The sequence below is a fragment of the Bison bison genome, unplaced genomic scaffold (assembly GCF_000754665.1).
Source record: "Bison bison bison isolate TAMUID 2011002044 unplaced genomic scaffold, Bison_UMD1.0 scf7180017864473, whole genome shotgun sequence".
In the NCBI taxonomy this organism is placed as follows: Eukaryota; Metazoa; Chordata; class Mammalia; order Artiodactyla; family Bovidae; genus Bison; species Bison bison.
Window position 1 is genome coordinate 7,720,330 of NW_011495034.1, and position 14,311 is coordinate 7,734,640.

General features: G+C 35.1%; 1 protein-coding gene across 1 annotated transcript in view; it reads left to right on the top strand.

Moving 5' to 3' along the window:
• Window positions 1–5,842, top strand: part of TRDN (triadin) — a 281,398-nt gene extending 275,556 nt beyond the window's left edge. Inside the window, exon 13 of the mRNA XM_010861777.1 lies at window positions 3,625–5,842. Within this exon, the coding sequence (XP_010860079.1) occupies window positions 3,625–3,725 (101 nt within the window). The 3' untranslated portion in view covers window positions 3,726–5,842. The remainder of the gene's footprint in view (window positions 1–3,624) is intronic.
• The last annotated feature ends 8,469 nt before the right edge of the window (window positions 5,843–14,311 follow it).

Genomic DNA, 14,311 nt, shown 5'->3' on the forward strand with positions numbered 1-14,311 from the left:
CACATGACATGATTACATTTGATCCAAAATTTTCTGTTACGTTTAATCCTGAACCCAACTGTATGTTGAATCAATCTAGTGAACATTTGATAAAATGGGTTGACTAGCCATCAGACCAATGAGGCTGTATATAATATATATATGCTAGAATGGTTAAGAATTATGATTTGATCATTATTCTTCTTTAGAAGAGTTCTGATAAGGAATGTAATAAATAGTATGGGAAAAGCAGGGCAAACATCATCATCTCTTTTGTGTTTTCTATTCATGAATAAATTCCGTAAGCGAATGTCTACTGGTTCAAGAATTACTGCAGTTAAAACACATAGGTTCTTATGAAAGAAAGCACAATCACCCAGCACAGTCTATCTTTTTTTTTTTAGTTTAATTTTATTTTATTTTTAAACTTTACAATATTGTATTAGTTTTGCTAAACATTGAAATGAATCCGCCACAGGTATACATGTGCTCCCCATCCTGAACCCTCCTCCATCCTCCCTCCCCATACCATCCCTCTGGGTCATCCCAGTGCACCAGCCCAGAGGTTTCTGAAGGCCATGGTGGATGTGGAACTATGACCTGAGGCTGGGATTTAGTGTTAGTTTAGCCTCATTTTAGAGGGTACAGGGGAGAGAAGTGAAGGGCTATCTGCAAATCTACTTCAAACTTGAGCTTGGGGCCATGGACTCTACTTTTACATTCTAAGTACATTGGATAAGGCAGCCTCAGAACTTATTCTTTAAGAATAAAGGATTTATTGTCGAGTGAATAATAATGTAGAGTTTTGAAGGCTTGTTAGAACTATCCTTTTAGGGAGATTGGATGAAAATGTTGATTGAACACCATGTACAAGGCAAAAGTTAGGAGATGGATATACGTGTTCACTGAATTGTAATGACACCTCAAAGCAGGGACACACCAAATAGGGATGAATGTCACTTGTGCTGTGCACAGACTCAGTAGACCCTTTGTAGACAGGTTTTATAACACCACAGCTGCCCAATTAAATTATTCATAGTACTAATTAATATTTGCAAGTACTCCGTGTGAAGGCAGCTTAAAAACAATGGCAATATTGCTATAGCAAAGACTGATATCTTTGTTGGATAAAGTGGTAAAATTAACAGTGATGTTTATAGTGGGTTAAAAGTAGACTTTATTGTTTATTTTTTTAATTTTTATAACTAAATATTTTAAACCTAGTTTTAGATAAATTCTGTATGTGTATGTACATATTTAATTATAATTAAGATTTAGCATGCTTTTTTTTTTTTTGGAAGTACATTTAGCATTTAGTGTTTTGAGGCACTGAGAAGTCTATGAAATGAAGGTCTCTATGCTATAGGAGATTGCAATTTGGAGACTGGGAAACTTTAAGTAATAACACAAATTGGCTACCTAGTAGTGCTAAGTTGAATTGTAAAGATAATAAATGCCAAAGTATTTTAAGACAAAGTGATTTTCAGGAAGTGGGATTTCTCATGAGGGAGAGGTGATGACTTGGATTTGTAGCATGACTGAAAAATAAACTGAAGGAAAAAATGCATTGTTGGTAAGTGGATGACTTAAGTAAATATAGAGTTAGTGGTAGTTATAAAAGGTTGTTGTTATTATAAAGACATGAGACATATGTTGTTTTAAGTTATTTATTTTTTTAAAGAACCCTCTACCTTCACTCTTTGATCCTTCTTGAGAGAGGTTATAACTTAAATTTGGGAGATATTGTGGAGATAATTGTAAGAGAAAAACTAAGCAAAATCCTCTTTGCAGTATCTAAAAGGATAACACCATTCAATTCTTGTCCTTGTTGTACAAGCTCCAGGTAAAATGTGAACATTTAAGCAAATTAGAGAATCAAATGTATACATGGTGGGTGATTTTTGAAAATTATGCAGTTTCTTGAAGTAAATTCTTATTTGTTAAGTAAAGAACTAACTACAAATAAGTCTATTGAGTCAATCCCAAAGAATTTGCTGAAATAATGGCTGATGGCTTTGAAATCTATTGGCCAGTGTTGATATCCTACAGTGCATCTTAGTATCTTCATTACTCTCCTTATCATATCATTGGAACAGGTGAATGTCTTAACTTAAAAACAATATAGGTATAGATCCTCTCTATATTTTGTGTGTTATTAATTAAAACTCCTTTAAAAGAAACAAATGTGAACCAAATAGAATTATTTTACTTGTGAATTTACTTTTTTACTACAAAAATAATGCCGTGTTAATAACATTTAGAAGATAGATAAAAATGACCTGTTACACATTAATAAATTTAAGTATATTCCTTTTGAGTCTCTTGTTCCTGATTTTTATTCCCAGTTCTGCTACTTGCTCACAGTCTGCTACACAGTGTGAACATGTGTAAATCATCCGATGTCTCTAAGGCTTAGTTCCTTACTCTGGCCTGCCTTTCTCATAAGATTGTTATGACGGCCAAAGAGAGAATGTACACGAAAGTGTTTTGGCAATTGTAGCACAAAGTATAGATCCAGTGTAGTCCTGGATATTGGTTGAAAGTGGTCCCCCAAATTCTAATCCACTCAAAAGGAATTGCTTTAAGGGATGCACACAATCTCTGATTCAATTAATGTGGCTTAAGGCATCATAGATTTGGCCCCAGAACGAACGTTACACAAAACCTAGGGTCACCTCGCTTGGAACAACTCCCAGATGACCGAATGCCTCCCTCAAATGCTTCCAGTAACATTTATAAACTATAACTTGGATCCTGTTTAGACTTGTGATTTAGGGTTAGGTGAATTCCACCACAGAGGAAGTCAAGATTCAAAGGTAATTAAAGTGTGCTATGCCTTTTCTGTTTGTAAATGATGGTATACATTTGCTAAAAGGAGGGTGGAATTTTTAGTAACTCTTTCAGAAATGATACATTTTATACAGGTATTATAACTATGTATAATAAACTGGTATGTAATTCTTCAGTAACTAGGCACAAATAATTTATATATTCCATTATTTTTGCATAGATCTAGTTCATAGATCAGTTGGTAAAGAATCTGCCTGCAGTGCAGGAGACCCCGGTTTGATTCCTGGGTCGGGAATATCCTTTGGAGAAGGGATAGGCTACCCACTCCAGTATTCTCAGGCTTCCCTTGTGGCTCAGCTGGTAAAGAATCCACCCGCAATGCGGGAGACCTGGGTTTGATCCCTGGGTTGGGCAGATCCCCTGGAGAAGGGAAAGGCTATCCACTCCAGTATTCTGGCCCAGAGAATTCTGGGAACTATACAGTCAGTGGGGTCTCAAAGAGTCGGACATGACTGAGCGACTTTCAGTCCTTTTATTTTAGAAGTGATTGTGATTTGCTCAGATATAACAATTTCAAACCTAAAATGGAATTATGCTAAACACATTATTTTAACTACTTGTCTGTGTAACAGCATATTTTTATTCTTTTTGTTCTGTGTTTATATCTGAATTAAAAAAAAATTTCATATGAATATTATTTTCAACTTACTTTCTTATTTTCAAATTTGGATGAGTTAGTTTGTTCACTGATAACCACTAAATTTATGAATACATGCACTACATTCGCATGTTCCCAGTTTTCTGAAGAATAGTTATTTAATATGTTTTAATGCTATTTTCTTTCCCTTATTTCAGCACCTACTAAAAAAGAGGAAAAGAAGGAAGGTATGTTTTATACAGAGTTCCTTTATGCTTTTTATGTGAACGAGTTACCAAAAGTCAGAGTGGAAGTTTGACTGCCAGCTTGTCTATGTTTACTTTGGATCTATTATGTGCATATATTTTGTGTGATTGTGTTTTTTTCTACATCTCCTCCCACTAAAGGGTGAACCACTTTTTTAAACAGTAATTTTAATCTAATATTTCTCAATATGTAGGGGGTGAAACACCATCTCTCAAAATCTTGGGCCTTCTATTTCATTAGAAATTTTATTAAATGTCAAAAATATGTAAAATATAGACCAATTTTCTCATAGCAACTACTTATATCTGTGACACTGACAAGCGATTGATGTTACTTTGTTCTATTAAGTTGCAAATAAGTCATAATCCATCCCTTGCATTCCACCTCCCTTTGTCAGGATGTCCTGATATGGAGTCATTTATTCTCTGTTGCCAAAGAGAGACTGCACCTGATGGACTTAAATGGGCAAGGAAGACTTTATTCAAGACTGCTGCAAAGGGGTCAAGTGTGTTTACAGTAGGAGAAATTGAACTCTCAACTTTAACTCTCAACTCCTACTTGGGGTAGGAGCTGGTCAATGTGATGAGGCCCTTTAGATTTCCTAATTGTTCCCTGGGAAATTAGGCTCCTACCCTTCCTCATTGACTGGCATATAGGACTATGCATCCCCTCAGATGATTATATTCCAAAGTGATATCTTACAGATCTTGAAAAAGGTATTTCTGGTTGTAAAAGATTTATGTTTCAAAGGGACAGAGAAAGAATTTACAATTTTCTAAAGTAAATGCTCTGATAAAAGGGAGGTCAGGGGCCTGTAGTCAAGAAGGACACTGTCTAAACTTTATTCAAGCTGAGAAGACTGTTAAGGCCCTCTAAATCTCTGTGATTCTATTTAGAGATGTTTCTAATGCACATCCTGACTATTAGACAGGATTTCTAGATATCACCCCTGTTCATCTAGGCTTATTTTTTCAGTGAAAAGTTGCATGTAGAGATAAGCAATCACTTCTGACTTTGAAAATGACAGTTATTTTCTAATTAGTGTTCATCTGATCTGAGAAAAATAAGAAAAGTGTTATATTTTAAATTTAGTTGTATCAGAATTTTACATATAAGGGCTTGGGGAGGGGGGTCACATTCTACTTCTGTTAAACCAGAATCTAAGAGTCAATAGATCTGAGGAGAAACTGTTTTAGTTGGTTATTACTATTACATAGTATCATAATAAAGTCAACTAATACATATTAATGTACTTATTATCAAGGCATAGAAGTCAGTATACATATACATGGGAAATATTTCAGCGCATTTTAGAAATTATATGATTTTTATGATGAATGTTGTGGTGTGTATAAAGAGATCTTACAAGAAAAAAGAGATAGTAGGTCCTGACACAGCTTTGACAGGCAGTAGAACAGAGAGGCACAAGGAAAATGGTCTCATAGCAAGTCCTCAGAGGCTCATCCCCTTACGTTCTAGAAGGACACAAGGCATCCTGCCAGACTCAGGATTAGCTGTGGTTCAGACTTTTGCCTGAATGGCATGCATACCTAGAACAAAAGTTGCCAGGGCACCGTGGTGGAGCCTATGTCCTGCACTCTCACCACATTCTTCCTTTAAGTATTATGCATTTTATCTATAGCAAACCACTTTCAAATACAGATACAATGTGCTGCTATTGTTCTTGCTATTATCATAATAGATCTTGCCCTTGCCTTTTCCTTCTATGAATACTCAGTGTTTTTAGGGCTCAAGATAAATTCTCTTTGCTCTGGAATGTTTGATCCTCCCAATGAAATTTTTTTTCTCTTTCATTTATAGTCCTCCTTCAGAGTTTATGTGTACCTCCTTAATATTATTTACCTTATGCTCATTGTACTTCTTATTCTTTGCATCATTTTCATTCTATTCTAATTGACTTTAAGACTTTGATTAAAGGGACCATCTCTTATTCACTTTTATCCCCTACAGGGACTAACACATTTCCCTAGTTTGTACATTGCTCAACAGATATTTATTATGAATCATTAATATCTAGGAATCTTAAGATAAATATAGCCACAAGAAATATGAGCAGGCACTCAAATTTCCACAATGCAGACAAGGAAGGACTTTTTTTTTTCAATTGGGAGTTATATTTAGTTCAGTCACTCAGTCCTGTCCAACTCTTTGAAACCCCATGGACTGCAGCATGCCAGGCTTCCCTGTTCATCACCAACTCTTAGAGCTTGCTCAAACTCATGTCCATCGAGTCAGTGATGCCATCCAACCATCTTATCCTGTGTCGTCCCCTTCTCCTCCCACCTTCAGTCTTTCCCAGCGTCAGAGTCTTTTCCAATGAATCCATTCTTTGCATCAGGTGGCCAAAGTATTGGAATTTCAGCTTTAGCATCAGTCCTTCCAATGAATATTCAGTACTGATTTCCTTTAGGATGGACTGGTTGGATCTCCTTGTAGTCCAAGGGACTCTCAAGAGTCTTCTCCAACACCACAGTTCAAAAGCATCAATTCTTCGGCACTCAGCTTTCCTTATTGTCCAACTCTCACATCCATACATGACTACTGGAAAAACCACAGCTTTGACTATATGGACCTTTGTTGGCAAAGTAATACCTCTTCTTTTTAATATGTTTGTCATAGCTTTTCTTCCAAAGAGCAAGCATCTTTTAATTTCATGGCTGTAGTCACCATCTGCAGTGATTTTGGAGCCCCCCAAAATAAAGTCTGTCACTGTTTCCATTGTTTCCCCATCTATTTGCCATGAAGTGATGGGACCAGATGCCATGATCTTAGCTTTTTGAATGTAGGAGTTATATTACACTGAGCTTTTTAGGTCTAGGAATTTACTAGTCAATTATTAACAATATGGGGCTTCCCAAATGGCACAGGGGTAAAGAATCCACCTGCCAATGCAGGAGATACAAGAGATGTGAGTCTGATCTCCAGGTCAGAAAGATCTCCTGGAGTAGGAAATGGCAACCTGCTCCAGTATTCTTGCCAGGAAAATTCCTTGGACAGAGGAGCCTGATGGACTACAGTCCATACGATCACAGATTTGGACATGACTGATCACACACACATTAACAATTTTGTCTTAAGCGTATATTGTCTCTAGCTGCTACTTGAGATGTACTAGCAGATCTAGATTGATCTCATTCATCTAACGCCAGCTTCATTGATGAAATTCTAGGGGCTGGAAAACCTGTTTCAACACAGGTTATGTTTTGAAGGATACAACTCCATTGAGAACTAGCCAGATAAGATTTATTATTTACTGTAATTAGGGCAAAACTGAATAGAGTTAAACCCATGTGAGAATTGGTCCTAAATTCTAGGACTTTATCATTGAAATTTGAAGAGGATTCATGCTAAAAAACAATGCAAAGTCTCTGATATTGTAATTGAATAAGGATGTCAATTGGCAAGTTCCATATACACACACTCACAAATGGTATACTTCATTACCTGGTTTATTAGCCTATCAGAGAGTTAATTTTTCCCTTTAATTCCAATTGGAATTTCATTATTCTCTGGCATCATTATGAACATAATAGAGCATACCTGATACACAGCTAAAGTTGAATGAGTGATGAACAGATTGCAAATACATCACTGCCTTTAAATCACAGCTGCTGTGGGCCTCTATGTTCTTAATAGAAGATTGTTGTTCAGATTATTGGGCAGATGGCCTATAGGGAGATATATTCAGCAAGTAAGTCTTTATAATATTTTAAGCCATCTCAGCAGGATGCTGAGAGAGCATAATGAAGTTTAGTAACATGAGTATTGAGGCCTGGTACTAATGGCTCTTCAGGGTCAGTATGTGATCTTCCAGTTTCAAGCATTGTATTTTTGGTTGCTCAGGTATTTACTTATATAAATCTGCTGCTCTGTTGACTCCTAACGAAGATACTTGTAATTATGATGACATTTTAAGTACATTTCACTATAGCTCCCAGTTCTCACAGCAAATATATTGAATTTTTTAAAGACCAACTTGATTAGATCAGTAAATTAGATTGATCCAGTTAAATCAAAAATAGCATGACTTGTTATTTTTTACACTTCTACTTTGTGAAATATTTTCTCTGTTTCAACAAGTGATATACATTACCTGACCCTGGAGTTCATATCCTTTTCTTTCTTTTATTACAGAACAATTGATAGCTAATACAGTATTTTATCGGGGCTTCCCAGGTGACACTGGTGGTAAATAACCCACCTGCCAATGCAGAAGACATAAGACATGTGTGTTAGATTCCTGGGTCGGGAAGATCCCCTGGAGGAGGGCATGGCATCTCACTCCTGTATTCTTGCCTGGAGAAGCCCATGGACAGAGGAGGCTGGCAGGCTACACAGTCCACAGGGTTGAAAGAGTTGGACACGAGTGAAGTGACTTAGTACACACAATATTTTATCTATTCTTACTACCAGAGAAAAGAACAGTAGATTAAAAACAACGGGAATTCTAGACTTACCCATATTGTATTAAGCTTTTCACCCCTACCCCGTGCCAGAATCTAGTTTAAAAACAGAGGGATTGAAAATAATCCAGTTCTAATAAGCCCATTTTATCCTCTGTCTGTTCTACCTTTCTTCCCCGGCTTCATCTTCAATTGCAGTTCTGAATGACATGTGCCCACCATAATCTTTCAGTGGTTTGCATTAGGCTGTACTCTGGGCTCAAAAGATTGCTCAGTGAGAATCACAGGACCTCTCAGGGATAAATCCTATTCCAGTATACTAGAGCCAAACTAATTAATAACTTGTGTGGGCCATTGAACTGTTCACTTCACACTTCCAGCCCATGTAATATGAGAATTGTTGTTGTAATATGAGAATATGTCTCCAAATAGAAGTGACATTATAGCTAAATACGAGTAAAATGACACATGGCATTTATTGCATTCTTGTATGGAGTTGTTTATGAAATATTTTTCTAGTATTTGAATTACCTGCTTACATAATTAGGGTATTTACTCCTTAAGGAAATGAATGAGAAATTGCTTGCAGAGCACATTTGTTTTAGATCACAAATCTCACCCACTTTATTATACTTCCTGGTGAGAAACTGAATAGCAAGAAAAAGATTGTTTTTTGAGGGTGAGGTGGCAGGTATTAAGAAAAATTTAGTCAGAAGTTCTTTTTACTAACGATGCTAAGCACAATGGTGTTTAATAAATATTTACTCAATAAATAAGTGTATAGTTTCAAGGATATGTTGCTTAAAAATAAGGTTTGTTTTTCTCTTATACATGAAATATAACCCTCTTACAGAAAAAATAGAAATTCAGAAAGAAGTTGCAAAACATCATTTTAATGACTGTAGTTTTCAATTATGTGTATATACTATGAATCCCCTGAACCATTCTCCTACTGTATGGAGGGTACTGATTAATACTCCCATTATTTAGAGGTATAAAACAATGTCAGAAACAAAGCATCTTTCTATGAGATAGGTTTGCATTTTTCTCCTTGGAAATCTATAAGTGAAATTATTGCTTCAGAAAGCATGCTCATTTTAATCACTTTCTAGATCTTTTTTTTCCCAAGTTGCTCTCCTAAAATGTGTTTTCATCTTTCTACTTCTATGGAATTGTTATTATTTTCACCACACTATTTCTGTTGCTGATTATCATTTTCTCATAAAACAATTCAGTTGACCATCTAACTGCCTTTTGTGAACAGTCTCCTACTCACTGTCATCTTCAGTCATTTTAGGTCCATTTGTAAATATAATCATAGTCTGTCTACGTCACCAAAAAGCACACAAATCCATTAACTAGCCAAATGTTAGTGAATATCTGTTGGCGTAGGTTCTAAGCCAAATGATCGTCAGCCAGAGAACAGTTTACCTATCTTGTGCAAGTGCCAATTCATCGTTCATTATTATTATTCTATTTTCAATAATATTCAGAGCATTCCAAAGCTAAGTTACAGAAGAGGTAAAAGAAAAAATAGGATAAAATATTCTAAACAAAAATCTAAGTTAAAGTGCCTCTATCCCAACAACAACAACAAAAAAAGATGCCTCCATCCTAAAATATAGAGAAGGAACTGGCCACCCACTCCAGTATTCTTTTCTGGAGAACCCCATGAACAGAGGAGCCTGATGGGCTACAGTCCATGGTGTCATAGGAGTTGGAAATGACTTAGCGACTGAACAACAATCCTAAAATAAACATGTTTTTAAAAACTTGTTTTTAATTTCAAGTGATAGGAACAGATAGTTTCATGGTATAAATACTGGAAATAATAAATTTCTCAGATATAAGCTGAATACCCAAAAGACTAAAAATTAAAGAGATGCCTTTTGATCACTGAATGCACATTACTACATAGCAATTACTAAGTAGATTTTGTGTTCATCAGTAACCCATGAGCCATCATCTCCTGTTTCTTTTCATTATAATAGGAGTCATTTCATGTTTTTATTGGAGATATATCAGTTCAAAGAGAGTACTGTGCATTTCCCCTGGATTGCTATAGATTGAACAAATGAGGAAATTGCCAACTAAAATCAGGGATTCCAAACAATCTCTACTGAAATAGTATATCTGCTCAATTTGACTTTTTATTAAAAGGTCATTAGCTTTGATAGACACAATGTACTTTCTTTGCAAATTAGGTATGAATATCTTCCTTCGTAGTTTTCTATATTTTATGCATCTAAAGTTTCTAGTTTCTCACTTCCGACCTTAACCTAATAATCCTCCTCTCAAAAACACAATAATTTATCTTTAAACCCCATGTTCTAGAAATACATCATGCAATCAATCCATTTCATTTAAAATGATTTCAGAGTGTATGGACATTTTGATGTGCACTTATCAGTTGCTGATTTTTCTTGTCTGCTTTATCAATAATTTATATTTGTGTTTTCAGATTCCAAGAAAACAAAAACACCTACAGAAGGTATTGGGAATATTTCCTTTTTCTGTCTTATGTTTAATGAACCCCAAGCAGAATTCCTTTTTAAAGGATTCCCATGAAAGAAAAAAATATATATGGGCTTAAAAAGAGAGAAATAATGAGAGACAAAGAGAAAGAGTTGAGTCTTTACTGACAATAATTCTATGAAAAATATTTGGCAGTTATTTTTAAATAAATGTTAGCTGGACAAGAAATTGAGCCATGTTCAGTATCAAGCATTTATTTTGCTAGAAAGCATAAATTTAATTAATCTTGGATATACCAGCGTCAATAAAACTGAATCATTTAAGTCTTGAATAGAATCATAAACTATGTGGCAAGTATACCTGGGTCTTCTGTATTTGTTTGTATGTGTTTATTTGTACAGAGTGTTTATATGTTCACATGTATTTAAAGAAGACTAAAATATATAATTATTTTAAATGATTAAACAGTATCATCTTAGATCCATTGTCAAATAATGCTTTACAATCAACTTATGGAAGCACCTATAATAGTCAACAATACCTCAGGTCAACACTTACTGTGAAATTTAAGGGGAGAGAATGGGGGGAGGGATTTAAAAAATTAAAATCAAATCAGTGTGTTGGGGGAGTATATTTTATCTTTGACAATTTCATGAGCAACAGTTTTCTATTTATATTTTTTTCAACAGAACTACCCAAGGGAAAAAGTAAGGAAATGCATGCAAAGTATATATTTTTTTCTATTTACTACAACTATTGGCTTGCTGTTATACTTAAACTTGTGGTTTTGAATCTTTCTTTTCAATGTTTTATGCATGGGAACTCTTTATTTTTTTCAGAATGAAAGAATATACAACCCAGGGAGGGGATGGTCAGAGTGAGCTGAAAAGCATGGCACTCTAATTTCTTTGAGTCCTGTTCAAATTCATGCAGTCATCTAATAATATCCGCTGCTATTGCTGCTAAGACACTTCAGTCGTGTCCGACTCTGGGCGACCCCATAGACGGCAGCCCACGAGGCTCCCCTGTCCCTGGGATTCTCCAGGCAAGAACACTGGAGTGGGTTGCCATTTTCTCCTCCAATGCATGAAAGTGAAAAGTGAAAGTGGAGTCGCTCAGTCGTGTCCGACCCTCAGCGACCCCATGGACTGCAGCCTTCTAGGCTCCTCCATCCATGGGATTTTCCAGGCAAGAGTACTGGAGTGGGGTGCCATTGCCTTCTCCGATAATATCCACAGTCATCACCAAAAAATATAACTTTGTTCCATTAACCAAAAGGGTATTATATTATGTTAGTGTAAATGTAGTCTCTGTAATCTGGTTAGTTCTGTAGTTGAAAATAGAAGAGAAATTCTATTTCAGGCTAGATTTACAGTCTCTTTTCTGCTTTCTTTCTTCTTGTAATCCGTAAATATTTTGGTGTGTTCGCATGGTATATGACATTTTGTCCATAAAATGATTCTTTTTCCCTACAAGCACTATGAGCTCTGTGAAACTGCTTTGTTTAGGATGCATAACTTAGGCAGCACCCAGTGTTTAACACATATTATTAAAGCTTGCTTGCCGACAGTTCAGTAAAGCTTGATACTTTGAGGTTGTGTCTTTTGCAAATGTATACTCTTCTCTGAAGATATAGGGTATGTTGAACAGACAGAAACAAAAATTATCAATTTAATCCTGTTCAATTAGCCATTAAAAGCCATCAATTCCCAGGTATGTAGTACTTTAAGAATTCTAGGAGAAATTAAAAACATGTTTAAAAATACATACCAATTAAAAAAAAATTTATGTGCCCTCTGGTCTGGCAAAACTTAGGGCATTGAGACTCCTCATGTCATAAAAATGCTCTAGAAAGTCCTGTGAAGGGAGTCATGAAATTGTACTGCAGCTCAGCCAGGGGGAGCAATCTATCTACAGAGAAGTTTGTGATCCTTCAGTCCTAGATTTCTGTGTGGGCACAGCATCTGGTGGGCAGTGGCACACTGATATAGAAAACACTCTATACACCAGTTCACCAGCAGGGAAATGGAGGACAACTGGAGATTTGAAAAATGGTGTTAAGTAACATATTTATGTAACCTTAAGGCACTCACTTTATTACAATCTATATGATTCAAAAGTTCCCACAGACACTGTGACTCCTTGATAATCTTCACAGTATTGATATATTTGATAAATAAACATGCCTTCCCAGACATTTGTTTAGCATCCCAACTGTCTCCCTCCTTGGGAAGTTCTGTGGGTTGTGACTTGGACAGTAATAAGGACAGGAAAAAAGAGTTTTCCTCGAAATACATTATTTGCTCTAGTTTATCATCTGGACCTGCTTTTGTTGTTCTTATTGTCATATCGTTGAATTTATTGGATTTAGTAACATATTTTTTTACTTCAAGATTACTTTATTCAGTTATACTTCTCCAATCCTATATTCTTATTTTGCTATAACCACAACTTGTTAGTTATTTATTTTGTTTTGTTTTTCAGTTTAATACAAATCATGGTAGAGGAAATGGGGGAAGTGTACATGGGACCTTCCTGTGTATAGTTTTGTCAATTCTAATGATCTATATTTTTTTTCAAAATAAAAAGTAAAAAAAATTTTTAAATCAGTTGTAAATATCATTTCACAGTCCCTGTAGATATAAGGGTAATGTTTTGTATTTATTAAGACAATTCAATAATTACATCTTGAATTATCCCATATAATAAATGTTTGACAGCCTTTTCTTGCATATCATCCCAAATTAACACAGGTGTTTTTCTACTTACAGAATAATATTCTGATATGATTGGAAGACCCTTATTTTAACTTTGAAATCTCACAGACAGCTCGTAATCGATTTTGATGCATACCCAAATCTACTTCCAGTATTTTTTGATTGTTATCACTTTAGAAATTTCTTAGAAATATTTTTGTAGTTGGTGGTTCAGCTCAGCAATAAGTTAAGCAATGCATTTAATTACTCCATGTTTTCCAGACAATTTTTGGTAAAGTTCTTAATTGTGTTGTTAATTTTAACTAAGTCACCTGTGCTTCTTCCTTTTGACTTGTAACACTTGGTCAAGCCATCCGTTTTATTTGTTTTATTGTCTGCCTGCTATCTTGGGAGTGGCTAAATCGCTCATTATACCCTCACAACTACAAACCTGGTAAAAAAAAAACTGTATACCTGAGAGATCAATGAGATGACCTTAGGAGGTTTGATGACACTCTATGTTTCTAAATAAAGTTCTAAGAACTCTTTCAGCATAAACATCTTCTAGTGTCAAATATATATGCACCAAATAAAACTTAAAGAAATCTCATTCTTTTTCTTTAAAAAATCAGATATAAATGTGTCTATGTTAAAGCATTTGACAATCGTTTAAATTAACTTGACAAGCTTGTCAAGGCAAAATAAGTAAGAATAGAAATGTAGATAATAGCACTTCATATAAAATTAGTACCTGCACTTCATATAAAATTAGTGCTTATTTTAACATAAATGTCACCTTAATCTTGAGGCCAGAATAATGCTTTGTCTCATATAATACTGAAAAAAGTGGGTTCTTAAAAAGAAACACTGTCTGAAAAGGACTCTGTAAGAAGCATTTGTCCTAAAAACAAGGGAAGTGTGTTTTGCTTATTCCTGAAAATTCTTAGTCTATTTTTAGTGTCTTAAATCTGCCTCAGCAAAGCCTTTGTCTTAGCTAAACAAATATCTTTTCAATACAAGAAAATTTCACCTTATAATAAAAA